We start from the raw sequence: 15,576 nt of genomic DNA on the forward strand, positions 1-15,576 counted from the left end.
AACATTCACTTTTTGTAAGTTTTATTAACATCCATATCAACTTAAGTATAGACACTGGATTTATGGAGCAAATGCAGTGCTAGGACAGATAGCAATATACATTTCAGCGTTTCCCCCGATGGTCTTCTCCGAACTTATGCAAACTTAAGTCCATAGAACTTAAGTTTCCTTGATTAGCTTGGTGAGCTTCACAATCTTTGTTTTGGTGGACATGTCCACATATTTGTCCCCGATGCTGACGATCATGCCACCAAGGATGGTAGAATCCAGCTGTGAAGAGATGACAATGTTCAATTAAATTACTCTTAAAATGTTTGATTAGTGTTTTTTTAATTACCTTTACTTATATTTATGCATTTTTCCCCTAAACTATATTTGGTATGATAGGGAAAATGCCTAATTTATTCTAATTGGTTCCAGTCTTGAATTCTGGTATGCACATTTTAGACAGATAGACAGATAAACAGATAGACCAAAAATGTATTGTAGTTTCTTAAATAAAAAACAGTTATCCCATGTGCCCAAATGCTTATTTGAGGATGATGATAAACATTTTCTTTTAAGTAAACAGATTTTGAAGAAAAGAACAAATGGATTAAGATAAAGTCACATCAACTGCAAAATGTTCATTTGTATGTTTCTGCGATCTTGCATCATACCTTTGTTTCCAGCTTGATAGATTCACCCTTCTGAAGAAAGCCCTTGAGAGCTGCTTTCAGGTCAGTAAGACTAGCTGCATCCAAAGGCTGAAAATGGATAAGTGTTACTTGTTTGATTGTATAACATATTTACAGTAAATGCAATAGTAACTGATACAGAATAATGACTGCTGTTTCAGGTGACCAGTTTCAAGGTGTAGTCAGATATTATGCATGTCCACCCATTTTATACCTGTGCAGTAGTGACGGTGCAGAGGACCTCTCCACGGTGTGCACTCATCATTTTGCCATAAGCAGTGATAACATCACCAGTTAAAGTAAGACGACCATTATCAGCCAAAACATCTGCAAAACAAGAAGGATACATTTGAGCAAGATGCAATACTGTCTGTTTTTCTGCATTACCAACTGATGTCCTTCAGTTCTGCAAAAAGAGTGTAGAGAAGCCCTTTTAATCTACAATAACTAACTGTATAATATAAATAGAGCTTAGGCAATTGTTAAAAAAAACAAAAACATTTCCACAGATTGTTAGACCAAAAAATTGTGGAAATGTTTACTAGCTGTGAAAGCTAACATATGCGTCTGACCTCTATGGAGGTCACAGAACTAAAAATAAAAGATGTAGTTCTACTACTCTATTTTACTGCACAAGATGGTTATCTTTCCCATGTGACTTCTTACTTAAGATAAAATAACCACAACAGAAGAAAAACAATTGTATACCCAACACACGCAGCTAGGCAAACAAACATGTTTTTACGTATTCAATACTATTGTAAACACTGCACAGTTAAGATTACTTTTGATATTTCTGCATTTTCTTAAAAATAAATGAAATTGTATAATGTGAGTGAACTAATACAGTTGCAGTTTAAAACGTGTTTTTATGCATTTTTATCCTAACTGGATCGTGGACTCCTTTATGCTTTGTAACGTAACAACCTTACACTACACTCAAATACTAATTCACATTGCATAACTATGTTTTATTCATGTTTAATAAGTATAAATCCATGATTCAACTTTTAGCATTATTAAGGGCATTAACTCACTGATGAGATTGAAGGTGATGGGGGAAACCTTGGACTTTGCAAGACCATCCTGGAAGGTCTTCTGCTTGAAGCTGCGCTTTACATGAGGATTCATTACAATACTGGAAACCTTGGGGTCCTTGATCAGGGACTGAAAAACAAGATGGCAGAAAGCAAGAGGACACTAAATACATGCACTAGAATAGAAATGCAAGTTGAATTGAAACAGCATGGATAAGCAAAAACTGATAATTAACCAATTATTTTCATTAGCTATGTCTGATATGCAGGAACATTAGTTTGTTTATATATATTTTAACACTGTCAATTGATTAACAACAATTATAGTCTAATCAAATTGTGATAAATCGTTGAGAAAAACACTCCTCATCACCACCTTTACATCATTAAAACTGCACTTCAAGGTCTTAACTTTTCACTTACAGACACTTTACCCAGCTCCTGCTCCACTTGGTCCAGAATATTCTGCTTACTGGCAGCTGAGAACAGAGCAGTGGCATAGCGGCCCTCCACCCCGTAGACCGTGATGGGAGCCTATAAAGACATAAACATACAAATTAACTGCGAACTCTATTCATATTTAAACAAGCGTCCTGCAGTGTGACGATATTTACCTTGATCAGTTTTTGTCTGATGACAGACGTGCTGAACTGGCGGGCCTGGAAGAGAAAAAATAAATGATGTCAACACAGGTAAACCACAACTTTAAGTGATTAAACTTCAGGCATCAAGTGTACCATTCACGTTTAAGAGAGTTAGCTGGTAGGCTAACACATTAGCAGTCATTCAAGTGCAAAGGCCTCGTGTGGGTTTGTTGGACATTAAGAGTTACCTCCTGTCTCCAAAGAGAGTACAACACAATAAGATGTGCAATTAAAATGAAAAACTTATCGGTCAAATCTACCATAAAATGATTAAAATCACCAAAATCATTGAATGTCTTACCTGCTGTCCTAGCATGAGTGCTGCCATTTTCTCCTACAGCTGTGTAGAGTAGAACAAACAACTGCGCATGTGCAGTTGACAGGAAGGCGTCTGACTGTGGTTAATGTAGTTTTCCAGTGTGGTGCATTCTGACAGGTTAGGTCTATAAACAACATTTCTAAAAATAAAAAACTGGGTCCATTTAATAAGGTAAAAAGAAAAGAAATAACATTGCAGTAACTTTTCTGTTTATATAATATGATGTTTAAATCCAAGATAGACACACTGTCAAAAAATATAACATGCTAGAGACCACAAATATGTGTAGGGAGTTTAAAAAAGAGCTTCAGTACTAGTGAGATATGCTACAGTTTCACAGCTATTAGGCCCAATCGACTGCCACAAACGTCAGACAACATCTTACGTGTTCATCTTTGCAAATGTTAAGGAGTGCTTAAAAATCCAACAAGTCAGTTTATCAACATGTGAAAGTTTTTTTATTTTTTTATTTTCAATCTTTGGTCATGACTGTTCCCGCGCTTGTCCGGCAGAGGGCCACAGAGCAATTTCACTTTTTATATAACCAAGCTCAAGACAACATTACACCAGTATGAATATTTAAGATAAAACACATAACACATTTTAGTTCACCCTGCCGGGTTCAATTAGAATTTTTTGTTTGTTAAAATCCTCCTCTTAGATCCCACCACTGATGCGATGACGTAAATGTGATTTGTTGCTCAGCCTCTCTGGACCAGAGTTAGCTGGGTCTACATTTCTCTGAGCTATCGGTATTGTGATAATAATAAGTGGCTCTATGACATTAACTTTAACAACGAATAGTTACATCACATTGTTTAGGTATCATGTGAACTAAACACTTTTTTCTCTACCAAACTGGAGGGACGCAGGGCAGTTGACGCATTCGTGGAGCGCACACACACACACACACACACACACACACACACACACACACACACACACACACACACACACACACACACACACACACACACACACACACACACACACACACACACACACACACACACACACACACACACACACACACACACACACACGTACAAGCTGCGAATGACCAGAGCGCTTGCTAGGACGTAGCATAGCCGGGACATCAAACGAAACGAAACTGCGAGAGGTTTTCCGGATTTGTTTTTAAAGCTGGTCGGCTCGCTAGCTGAGAGCAAACCAGGCATGGACGACAAGACATTCACCAAGGAGTTAGACGGATGGATTGAACAACTGAATGAGTGCAAACAGCTGAGTGAGAATCAGGTCAAAGTCCTATGTGAAAAGGTAAGGTCTGCGCAGGAGAGAAAGAAATGCAGGCGAGCTATTAATACCTGTCAATAGATATCTGCAATGCTAGCGGGCCATTCGCTGTTACATATCCTAAATCTTACAGTATTGCCTTGAATAACATCAGCTAATGCATGTGGCCTTGCTTTGGAGCGCACCATTTGGCTGCAGCTGCATGCAGCGCATTGCTAAGGGAAGCAACTCGCCAAGAAGATGGAGGAGGAGGATGCCTGCAAATATGTTTTCCTTAGCTACGCCCACTCCTGATTCCTCACTTAGGTGCAATGCCACTACCACATCACATTAAAACCATCTGCTGCATACTTCGGAAACATTATGCAATTCAGTCTCCTAGTGGGTGATTGTAAAACACGTGCATACCCTGCACCATGCTCCGTATTAATCATTATCTGTGTTATCTTGGTCCTCTATTTTAGGCCAAGGAGATCCTTACAAAGGAGTCCAACGTGCAGGAGGTGAGATGTCCAGTGACTGTCTGTGGAGATGTCCATGGTCAGTTTCATGACCTGATGGAGCTGTTTAAGATTGGAGGGAAGTCTCCTGATACTAACTATCTCTTTATGGGAGACTATGTTGACAGAGGCTACTATTCTGTAGAGACAGTATCTCTCCTGGTTTCTCTGAAGGTAAAAAAACAAAACAACACTTTGCTTCTCGTGCTCATATGAGGTTGGATTTGGGGCAAGCATGATGTTTATGGCTGATGGGTCTTCCATTTTGTTTATATCTACTTTTCTCTTTTGAAGGTAAGGTTCCGTGAACGAATTACAATTCTCAGAGGGAATCATGAGAGTAGACAGATCACACAAGTGTACGGCTTCTACGACGAATGCTTAAGGAAATACGGAAATGCCAATGTTTGGAAGTACTTCACAGATCTGTTTGACTATCTCCCCCTCACTGCGCTGGTAGATAACCAGGTAAGGTTTTGTATTCACAGGTAGGGAGTGTCATAAAGCACAGATACAGGGACTTATCCTTAATCACTTGTGATTTATTTTCTCTCCCTTCTGGAAGATTTTCTGCCTCCATGGAGGATTATCTCCTTCAATAGACACACTGGAACACATCAGAGCGCTGGATCGCTTGCAGGAAGTTCCTCACGAGGTAATTTCCGCATATGTTAATTTTGCACATTTTACATTAGACCCCTCTTTAAGGCCTTTCCAGATTAAGGATTATTCTGTAACAACATATAGATAACATTTGTATGAATGTGCATGATGATGTAAGGGTGCTCTAAACATTTCATAATTTTTACATCATATTTTTCACATGTATGCACATTCATTCATTTTAGATGAAGTTTAGAGCTAAAACAATATATCAATTTATCGATCCATGGGAAATGAATTGGATAAAAAATGAATACTCAAGCAATTACTCAAGAAATAATCAGCAGATTACTCGATAACAAAAGTTAACTTCAGCTGCAGCCTTAATACAATTTGTTAGTTTGGAAGTCTCCTAAACCTCCCCATATTGGATAGATTTTGTGTTTTCCTTTACAATAATCTAAACAACACTGATGTTTCCTTCATGTTTCAGGGTCCAATGTGTGACCTGTTATGGTCGGACCCAGATGACAGAGGTGGCTGGGGCATCTCACCCCGTGGTGCTGGTTACACCTTTGGGCAGGACATTTCGGAGACCTTCAACCACGCAAACGGCCTAACTTTGGTTTCAAGAGCCCACCAACTGGTGATGGAGGTACTAAAAGTTTGTTTACCTGCTGAAAATGATTAATTTATTATTATTATTATGTTGTTTGATTGGAAACACTTCAGATGCAGATTTAACTTTACATAATAGAAAACTTAAATAGGTACAATAGATAACACCAGATAATCTTTTGATCCAGGGTTATAATTGGTGCCACGATCGCAATGTAGTGACAATCTTCAGTGCACCAAACTATTGCTATCGTTGTGGAAACCAGGCAGCAATAATGGAACTTGATGACACATTGAAATACTCCTTGTAAGTACATTTGAAAAAGGTTTTCGATCCAAATGTGTCAACCTTTCAATGACTTTGGTTCTTTCTTAAAAATGTGTTATTGACAAGTAATCTAAAATGTGCGTTTCTGAGGAGTCTTGTCCTTTGTTTACTCCAGCCTACAGTTCGACCCTGCACCACGCAGAGGGGAGCCCCATGTGACGCGACGTACGCCAGACTATTTCCTGTAGAGATCACACAGAGAAAAGCATTCATAACCCCATGGACCAAAAACATATGTGCCATAATCCAATGGAATGGAAACTATCACATATAGCTTATAACCACTACCCTTCCAACTTTACTTCCTCTCTGTGCATGATGTTTTTATTGCTAGAAATGATTGCTACTATGAACAATACCATCACAATACCTACTGGATTGTCAGGAAACACTAATGAAGTAATGCTGAGAATAACAACTAAATGTAAGTAATCTTTGTGTTAGGGTGTTAATGATGACCAGAGTGTTTCCATATACAGTCTGTAAGCTGCATCTTTCACTTGGCATGGCCTCTTATCAAAAGGTTACAGTAAATATAAGTGAACTCTTTGTTTTTTCTTTTTGTAACTAAATCTCAACAGTTTTTTTGTGAAGTAAGATAATAGGTTTAGACGTCGGAAATGAATATGTTCTCTTTGCACTTTTGTATTTGATTTTTATCACATGGCACTGACAAACTATGTTCTTTTTATACCCTATTATAGTGTAAGTCGCTCTCTTCTTGCTCCGCTGTCGTCTCCTATTGGAGTTAATGTAATTCATTTAAGTAGGCAATATTGGTACCAATGACATCAGTTGAAAAAAATAAAAACGTAATGTTTTGCAGTCTCAGCTCTGAAATAAAGTCGGAAGTTGTTATTGTCATTTACTTCATTTTGAGCACAACTTGTGGCATTATTTTCTCTCACCAGTCACCACTAGATGGAAACAGGCACCAAAGAACAACTGCTGTTAAAATAAAATACAATTCAAGATAATAATTATGGGGTTTACTGAATGTGTGCAGGAACTTGGGTTCTTTTATTAGGTTTGAATTATGTTAAGGTATGTGGTTTATCATGATTGTACAACATAGAAGCTATAATACTGCAGTGCTAATTAGCCATTGGTGACTTATTTGTGTTTGATGGTCAAATAATATATATGAACCAAATAACGTTTGTTTAAGGGTCACTATCTTCTTCACAAGATATAAGGGTGTCGGTTGTTAAATGTCACGCTGCTGTACAGAGTCCTGTGTGTGGAAATCCAAAGTTTTACCAGTCATTAATAATTTACTGCCTGCGAATCAATGTGGCGAAAATGCCACAGCGTTACCGGATGTGGTGCTCAGCTCGCTGCGCAAAATAAAGAGCCTTGTTAAAAGGACAAAGTGAAAGGAAACTTAACCCCCACCCCCCCTCCCCCTCAACTGGTAACCCAAGATTATATTGCTTTAAAGACTGATTTAAAAATCATAATGCATTTTAAAGATTTTTGTTTGTCTACCAGCCATGTACAATCCCAATATTTTCCATTGTAAATTGGCGATTTGACACGGGACTTTTACTTTGTTGGTGAGCTTCCGGCCGCTGGGGGATGTGCCTCTGTGTGTTCTGACGCCGCTGCATGTAAAATTAGCTGTCTGCAGCCTTTCAGGGACACCTCTTGCAGACCGCCGGAGCCCACAGTGCAGTAAGTAAGCAAGCCATCTTTTTTTATTGATGGATCCATCAAGACTGCAGCATAGAAAAGACCAGCTCGCACTTTTTGTCTGAGGTCAGGGGAACTAGACTCGTTAGACGTGCAGCTGGATGTGTGGATGTGGCAGGCTGATACTAGTTGAATCTGGGGCGCACAGCTGTACAATTACATGACTGGACAGATGCCGTGCTAAACTGGTCGTTTAGAAACAATGCTACTTAGATTTGACCTGCTAATGGCTTGATCGCTTTGTTCGGATTCAGGAACACCTCCAGCTACAGTCCAGATCTGACTGGTCTACGTTGGGTTGAACAATTAACCGTAACCAGTCACAGAGCATGTTTACCCGGCTGCGACCACTGGCAGAAAGCAGCTATTTAAATGTAACAGATGCCTTATACACAATAACTGAAGGATTACATATCTGCCATGCAATGCATCTCGAATACTATTTAAAATATGTATTTGATTGTAAGGAGTTTTGAATTGCAGGTTAATGTGTAGCCACACAGGCCGCCTTGATTGGCTGAGAGTGAGAGCAGTGGATGTATAGATCAAAGGTTGACAGTCCAAAGTTCAGTCCTCTATTATCACCTTCATTAATGAATTATCTTTGATGCTATTAACAGTAGTTTGACATCAGATATGCCTCTGTTCAAACCAAGCCGTTCAGATTTGGTATTTCATTGGACAATCTCAGATGAGGGGTTGTTTTGTTGTCATCTCGTGAGAATCCCATGGAGTTTAATTTAATTTAAAGAGACCGCACGCCTTCTGTACGCCACAGCATCCAGAAAGCAAGAGAGATTTCTGTCTTATTGTCAATCCCAGCAGCCATCTTTGGTGCAATTTCAAAATGAGTTTCATCATGCAGCTGCTGCAGATCTTTGTTTGGACTTGCTGCTGATTTGTCCCCTACCTTCCAGTAGTTCAGCTGGAGCATAGCACAAATGGTTAAAAACCAGATCAGACTGGGTTATCTGGACACACACTGGGACGAATGAGCATGCTGTATGCACATACAGTACACAGAGAATGTTTTTGATAGTGCAGTGTCTAATTCAGTGCAGGCCAGTCTTATCTGTTTTTTCATTGTGAAATCATAAAAGCATAACACTTGAATGAAATTCTATTTGGTAGTGTTTTAAATAAAGTGTTGCATAACCTGCTTTGCCCACTTAACCCTAATACAATTTGTGGTTTATTGATAGTAAAATAATAGAAATGTAGAGCTGCCATTCAGTTGGTCACAATCATCAAGAGCTGCTTTTCAGCCACAGTTTGGGGGTTGGTGTGCACTCATAATGGGGCTTTCCAATTTAGTGCTTCACAACCCTTGTGTCAGGTCAGCCATCGCCATAGCAACATTATGCTGAATAAGCAGCATTGCAAATCCACAGAGGCGCATTATTTTCACAAGGTCCTCCACTCTGACTTGTGTCTGCAAAAAAAAGTGATGGGCTGTGAATAACATGCATGTCAGCCCTGAAATCCTCAAACAATACGAGGAAATATCAGCCTAAAACAGTGCAGTTATGACGCACAGTGATTCCAGAGAAATATTACTCAAACATGTTCCTGGTGGGGGTGTTTTTTAGAATTGACTTTAAACGAAGTTGACTAAAATTTTCCCTTGAAGTATCATTCCAACATGCTCTTGTGCGCTGGCTAATTATTGTAACGCTTTCCTTTCCCTAGATAAATATGGCAGCAGAGCTATCCACCTCCATAAACATCAAAGAGCCCCGATGGGACCAGAGCACATTTGTAGGTCGGGCTAAACATTTCTTCACTGTCACAGACCCCAGGAACATTCTCCTCACCAACGAACAACTAGCCAATGCACACAAAGTCATCACTGACTACAGGTAAGCGGCTACAAGTGCAGATGTGGCATTGTTAATACACCTTCATCAGGATCTTATTAATGGGTTTACATTAAATTGTATCTTTACTGTCTCCCAGGAAAGGTATAGTCCCGCAAGGATTGACTGAAGATGAACTGTGGAGAGCCAAATATGTTTTTGACTCTGCTTTCCATCCCGATACTGGGGAGAAAATGATCCTGATTGGTCGTATGTCAGCGCAGGTTCCCATGAACATGACGATCACTGGATGCATGATGACATTTTACAAGTAGGAACATGTAGGGTTTTCAATATATATATATATGTGTATAATATATATCCCTTCCACTATTCCTACTTCTACTTCTGAAATTATAAACATAACAAGCATCTTTCACTGAAGATATTTTGATGTGTCACAGTTAACAATGCACACTGGCTTCATTTGTCTGCTCAAGAGTCCTGTTTTAATCTACACATATTTATTCATTTATTGGAAATGCATTTATTGTTACCAGCCAGGACTCGTTATTGGACTTAAGGAAGGCCTAGAAGAGTCTCAAAATGTTTCGTTTCGCTACAAAGAAAGTATTTGAATTTTCCCCTGAAAGCTGTATGACCCCTGCTTTCAGTACATGTAACTTCGCTGATAGGGTTCCTATCAATTAAATTGTTGTCACTTGTGGAAAGTACCATTTGTTTAAGTCATTTTTACTTTAAACAGTTTGTAATAAAGCTCTTTTTTTATACTCTATCTAAGTACATCTGCTCCTCTGTGGACTCCTCTTTGCTGTCCTGTAATGACTCTGTTGTTTTCCATCCTGCAGGACAACTCCAGCTGTGTTGCTCTGGCAGTGGATCAATCAATCGTTCAATGCAATAGTAAATTACACCAACAGGAGTGGCGACGCTCCACTCACTGTCAGGTAAGAGAGGGATATTTCAGCACTGACTCTAGCTCATATTAACCCTATAATTCAGCAGTTTTTTGTGTGTGGACAGTTTTCGTGTGATGTGACCGTTGACTCTTCTGTTCGCAGTCAGCTGGGCACAGCTTATGTGTCTGCCACCACAGGAGCAGTGGCCACTGCTCTCGGACTAAATGCACTTACAAAGGTATCAGTTCATCTAACCCCATTCATTCTACTTCTCACTTTCATCCTGACATGAAGCTAGCCACGCACACATCATTTCTTTGTCATAGGAGAGCCGTATTATTTACGGGGTCATGCCCTGGCATCAGCATGTTGTCCAGCCATTTTACATAGTGACTTTGTGTTATACATCCTGATTTATGGTAGAAAAAAGTATGTACAACTTCTAAAATGTCAGCAGCAAAAAAATTCCACTGTGAATTTGGTGCAATAAGAGCAAAGCAGAGCTGAATGAGTAATTTCTCCCTCCTGTTTCATGCCTCCTCTCTCCTGCGTAGCACATCTCACCCCTGATTGGTCGGTTTGTTCCATTTGCTGCTGTAGCTGCTGCTAACTGTATCAACATCCCGCTGATGAGACAAAGGTAAAGTGGATAAGTCGACAATTTCAGTACATAATATGGCTTATTGTATCTTTTGGTTCCGAACAGAGTTGTGCTAATAAAAAAAAAAAGGTCCGATCCAAGAAAATACATTTTTGCAGAAGAGGCACTATGCATCATGTGAATGCAACGAGGACAATAGTATCAGTGTTTTGAAACAGGATGTAATGTCCAGGCTTTATGTAATCTTCTGGTCTCTGATAGCAGAATTCCCTAGAATACAGGAAGATGCAAAGGTCTGGAAAGGAACACAATGTTTTTTTGTGTATGTAATGAATACATGCCAAAAAACTTGGTAAACTATCTATGTTTAAATGTATATAATTATTGTAGAAAGATAAATCAAGAATATTATGTAAACTATATGCTTTTTTCTAAGGAATGTCTTTAAATTATTCAGTTAGTGCTAAAGAAATGTCCTTGTTGTTAACATTAATACTGCTGTTTTGTACTGGATTTGAATCTGAAAATGTCCCTGGAAACAAAAGCATTATAAGGCCATTACCCCTGAACCATGTAATACAAAGACAGTTGATTCTTATTATAAATATGCTTTTTCTCCTTTTCTTCAGAGAGCTTAAACACGGCATTCCCATAACAGATGAGAATGACAACAGGTTAGGAGAGTCGACGAACGCTGCACAGCAGGCTATCTCTCAGGTCGTGGTCTCCAGGATCCTCATGGCCTCTCCAGGAATGGGTAAGAATATGTTTGGATCCTATGTCCAATGAGACACCTGCTGTCAGATTTGTGGCATCATTTCAGTAAATGAAAACAAAGTTGAAGAACAACCCACTTTATTGTGTCACAGTTTTAGTCAAAAGGGTTGTAATGTTAATGTGTGTCCTTTTAGCTATCCCTCCGTTTTTGATGAACCATTTGGAAAAGAAGGCTTTTCTGAGGGTAAGCATACTTCTGACACACCGTTATATCCTCATGTTTCTACCACTCTGTTTTCTTTACGTAAAAACACATCAGAGGAATGAAAAGCATTGAGGGCACAAGGCCACTCTAGTATGGGAATGCAACACTGCTTTTGTGTCCCTCATTCGTTTTTTTCCCTGCCTGGTCCCTTTAGAAGTTCCCATGGATGAGTGCACCTATTCAAGTCGGCCTAGTGGGATTCTGGTGAGTTGTCAGAGATGGTCCACCTCATAAGCAGCCACGTCAAATTCCATTGAAATTTCAAATGATTTTCGTGTATAATGATATGAAATGTCAGAGATCATAAGATGTGAATTACCCTAAGAGAAATTGGCTCATAATAGTTGTTAATAGACAATATGCCCATCTCCTTTTTACCATTTCTCAATTATCAGTCATTTCTATAAAGGGCTACAGATCCTGTTTTGTCTTCTTCTGAAAAATGATACACATATCCTCCAACATGTATTTCCTGACTCCTCCTTACCTCTTGTGACCTCAAATTGACCAGTAAAAATCCTGTGGCGCATTCATTCAGTTCAGTTTAGATGAAGTGGATCCTGCAAACAAGCGCACTATTTGGTTGGTTTTTAATTGACTGAATTACTCAAAAATGTTATTAGCCAGGCTTGCATTGTAGCTCCATCAGTAAGTTTATCAGTCTGTCAGTCACTTTGGTCCAGACTATACACAATTAGGCCTTTTTGATGGATGCCATTTAATTTTTGCACATTAATGGTCCACAGAGGATAAATCAGATGACGTCAGGACAGTTTAGTCTATATGTTTCATGGTGATGTGTTTTTTTTCAGCCTGGTGTTTGCCACTCCACTGTGCTGCGCATTGTTCCCTCAGAAGAGGTGAGTGAAGCATTAAAACCTGAAAAAAAGTAGCTTCTCTCTAGATTAATATAAGCAGAGTTTGCATGATTCTTCTCTGCTTGATAAGTTGCATAATACGCCTGCAGTATATATGTGTTTGACCCATTAACCCCCGCGTTTCTCCCATTCCTTCCCCCTTTTCCAGCTCTATATCAGTCAGCCGCCTGGAGCCCGAGCTGCAGGAGAAAATCCGGGCCAACCACCCAGGAGTGGAGAGGGTCTACTTCAACAAAGGGCTATGAGTGTGCAGCCCCCTCATCCAAACACTGCCATAACACAGCTGCAGGCTCAGTCCTCGCCTCTTGGCCAGCCCTCCTCATTCAGTGTGCCAAAGTTAAGTTTGTGTCTCCTCATTTCCAATATTCAGATGGATATCTAGGGGCTACCTCTCTGTCAGTCTCTTTGTAACAAGATGTTTGCTTTTGTCAATGTGATTGTTGATTTTATCGTAACTGCTAGAGAAGATTTTCTCCGTCTGGGCCGGATGAAAATACAATGTTTATCATGACGGATATGTATAGTGGCCAGTGTAAGGGTGTTTTTAGGTGGACATTTTGTCTGTGCAGTGTTTTTTTTTTTTTAAGTTGGCGACTTCGCATGTCGCTGCCAAATGATTTTCACACTCTCTCTACGTAAAGGTCGGCAGCCAACCTATTTCTCACCTGCATTATAATCAGACTTTAACATTGATTTTACAAAGACCTCTGCTGTTCATGCATTTGCCAAATCTGTACTCGCATCAACGATCACAACCTCCTACCCTCAACAGTGTCACTCTTCATAATGGCATTCACTTTAATTCAGTTCATTTTGCCAAATGAGTGACGTTCAGTAAGCGTTGAGGCCTCTTGACGTTGTAACCATGAATCTGACAGCAACTCTCCAGGGATCCACCCTATAAAAATGTGATGCTATGATGGTAACAGCCATCCATGGGCCAACATGGTGCTATTTGATGTCTTAATAATCAGTGTATCGTACTATTTATTCTGCTTGCCAAACATGCATGAACAAACCACTTGTATGAATTAACCTCTGTGAAATATGTATATTTAGTCACACAGAGGCCAAACTCAGGAGAGCTGAACGGCGGTGACAAAAATGTGTCATTAACGATAATTTGAGCAAACACACAGGTTCCAACTTCCATATGTCCATGTGTTTATCCAGGAATTTGTGATCACCATAAGTGACACCACGATAATTCAACAATCATGTCATGCCTTACACAAACTCACATAGTATCCATTTTCTGTCATTTAATGCAGCATCCTAAGAGGCTTGATTAGTACCGCACAAAGTGACACATTTTATGATAATGTGGCAGTTTAGTCACAGTTTTCGAGGTATTATATTTCACATGTTAGACATGAATGTCAGTGTTGGAAAAACAATGCCAAAAACATGCTCAAGATAGTATTTTCCAGGGAAAGGATGATATATAAAAGAGAGGGATCAATCTAATTAATATGTGTTTTAATTAGGACTGACATTATGAAGTCTCCCTGCTCTGTGGTCTCATCCCACAGAATAACTTAGACCTCAGTTTGGTGAGTTTCCAGCAAAATCCTGGATCATTAACACCTCGCTGCTCAGTATTGTAAATTATTTTGATGTTAAAGTGAGAAATAAGACACACATTAATTATGACATCAGTACACCTCTGTTCTGTACATATCCTGCAGTCGGCAGTATTCTGATGATAATGTCCTGTCTGGTATGTTTGGACACAGTTGGTGTATCCTGTGTTGTGTGGCTTTTTTAAAGCTGATTGCATTTAAACTTTGCATTTAAAGCTGCTGGATTGAAATATAACTGTGATGAAGAATTCTAGGAGACTTGGCAGATTTATAATTGGGTATTTTAAATTAAGAGAGTAAAAAAGATGGACTTGAAGCCACAAAACTAACAAGCAGTATTAAGTATCTTCATTAAAAAAATGTATGAAGGATTTTAGGATCCATTGTGTTAAATTAGATTTGGTCCAAATATTTAAAATATTTTCTTTTCAAAAACATCAAATGCTTGTGAACAATGATTTGATTTCACCGTTTGCTCATCATGGCGTGTAATTTCTGTGAAGTGTTAAATGTTAAATATACTGTAAATCTATTACATATATTGCTGTATAAGTAACTTTTCTTTAGATCGTCAGTGTTTCCAGAGAGAGGTGTTGAAGATGGAGTGGTTCCCTAGCTGGTTTGAAGTGAAGTTTGTTATTCTAGTGTTAAAGGTAACTGAAAGTAGCATTTTCTAATTTCAGCTGATCACGCTGTTTGTCCAGAAAGCACAATATGGTAACAGATTTTAAATGCTGCACATTTTAAATACTTATTTAGACCTGTTCAGTTTCCTGACCACCACGCTTTTTAGCACATCTTTAATCAGCGAGGGAGTAAGAAAAGATGATGAACTTGCTCCGAGGTAGACATTTCCTCTTAACCTCTGACTGAGAACTAATCCCTTAATAAGAAATTAACTACCTAATAACTAACAAATTTCAATCTACCAAATGAGATTGTCATAACAGCCAAAGCGATACAAATCAACTCAAGAGGAAGAAGTCATTTACAGTCGGCATTCATCAAAATGAATATTTTGAAAAATGATATAAGAAAAAATATATCTGTTTTTCAGTAAACTGGGATGATGTGATGTTTAGACTGGAAGAAATAAAGTTGATGAAATCTTTTCTCTGGTGTCAGTAATGTTTAGTTGTCGGCT

At 38.9% G+C, this 15,576-nt stretch overlaps 3 protein-coding genes across 3 annotated transcripts; 2 read left to right on the plus strand and 1 right to left on the minus strand.

The window, feature by feature from the left end:
* Window positions 1-4: 4 nt before the first annotated feature.
* atp5po (ATP synthase peripheral stalk subunit OSCP) lies at window positions 5-2,783 on the minus strand. Its single transcript, XM_063877264.1, has 7 exons — window positions 2,660-2,783; window positions 2,329-2,373; window positions 2,138-2,248; window positions 1,715-1,844; window positions 892-1,004; window positions 660-746; window positions 5-270 (listed from the first exon to the last, which is right to left on the minus strand). Exons 1-7 carry the CDS (start codon window positions 2,684-2,686, stop codon window positions 160-162), a joined length of 624 nt encoding a protein of 207 aa, XP_063733334.1. The 5' UTR covers window positions 2,687-2,783; the 3' UTR covers window positions 5-159.
* A 907-nt stretch (window positions 2,784-3,690) lies between these two features.
* LOC134860302 (serine/threonine-protein phosphatase 2A catalytic subunit alpha isoform-like) lies at window positions 3,691-6,848 on the plus strand. Its single transcript, XM_063877240.1, has 7 exons — window positions 3,691-3,955; window positions 4,396-4,605; window positions 4,726-4,899; window positions 4,997-5,086; window positions 5,528-5,689; window positions 5,841-5,959; window positions 6,096-6,848. Exons 1-7 carry the CDS (start codon window positions 3,854-3,856, stop codon window positions 6,166-6,168), a joined length of 930 nt encoding a protein of 309 aa, XP_063733310.1. The 5' UTR covers window positions 3,691-3,853; the 3' UTR covers window positions 6,169-6,848.
* Window positions 6,849-7,555: 707 nt separating this feature from the next.
* sfxn1 (sideroflexin 1) lies at window positions 7,556-15,544 on the plus strand. The gene is made up of 11 exons (XM_063877236.1): window positions 7,556-7,654; window positions 9,362-9,531; window positions 9,629-9,799; window positions 10,338-10,436; window positions 10,551-10,626; window positions 10,943-11,028; window positions 11,619-11,746; window positions 11,901-11,950; window positions 12,126-12,175; window positions 12,784-12,831; window positions 12,998-15,544. Exons 2-11 carry the CDS (start codon window positions 9,368-9,370, stop codon window positions 13,092-13,094), a joined length of 969 nt encoding a protein of 322 aa, XP_063733306.1. The 5' UTR covers window positions 7,556-7,654; window positions 9,362-9,367; the 3' UTR covers window positions 13,095-15,544.
* Window positions 15,545-15,576: the final 32 nt, after the last annotated feature.

Source organism: Eleginops maclovinus, chromosome 23 (assembly GCF_036324505.1).
Source record: "Eleginops maclovinus isolate JMC-PN-2008 ecotype Puerto Natales chromosome 23, JC_Emac_rtc_rv5, whole genome shotgun sequence".
In the NCBI taxonomy this organism is placed as follows: Eukaryota; Metazoa; Chordata; class Actinopteri; order Perciformes; family Eleginopidae; genus Eleginops; species Eleginops maclovinus.

Bases quoted from the DNA above. Each gene is read 5' to 3' on its own strand.
- atp5po (XM_063877264.1), bottom strand. From the start codon at position 2,686: ATGGCAGCACTCATGCTAGGACAGCAG. The intron at 2,249-2,328 runs GTAAATATCGTC...ATGTCTTTATAG, and splicing joins TCAGACAAAAACTGATCAAG to GCTCCCATCACGGTCTACGG. The intron at 271-659 runs GTATGATGCAAG...ATCTCTTCACAG, and splicing joins CTATCAAGCTGGAAACAAAG to CTGGATTCTACCATCCTTGG.
- LOC134860302 (XM_063877240.1), top strand. From the start codon at position 3,854: ATGGACGACAAGACATTCACCAAGGAGTTAGACGGATGGATTGAACAA. The intron at 3,956-4,395 runs GTAAGGTCTGCG...CCTCTATTTTAG, and splicing joins TCAAAGTCCTATGTGAAAAG to GCCAAGGAGATCCTTACAAA. The intron at 5,087-5,527 runs GTAATTTCCGCA...TTCATGTTTCAG, and splicing joins TGCAGGAAGTTCCTCACGAG to GGTCCAATGTGTGACCTGTT.
- sfxn1 (XM_063877236.1), top strand. From the start codon at position 9,368: ATGGCAGCAGAGCTATCCACCTCCATAAACATCAAAGAGCCCCGATGG. The intron at 12,176-12,783 runs GTGAGTTGTCAG...GTTTTTTTTCAG, and splicing joins GTCGGCCTAGTGGGATTCTG to CCTGGTGTTTGCCACTCCAC. The intron at 12,832-12,997 runs GTGAGTGAAGCA...CCCCTTTTCCAG, and splicing joins GCATTGTTCCCTCAGAAGAG to CTCTATATCAGTCAGCCGCC.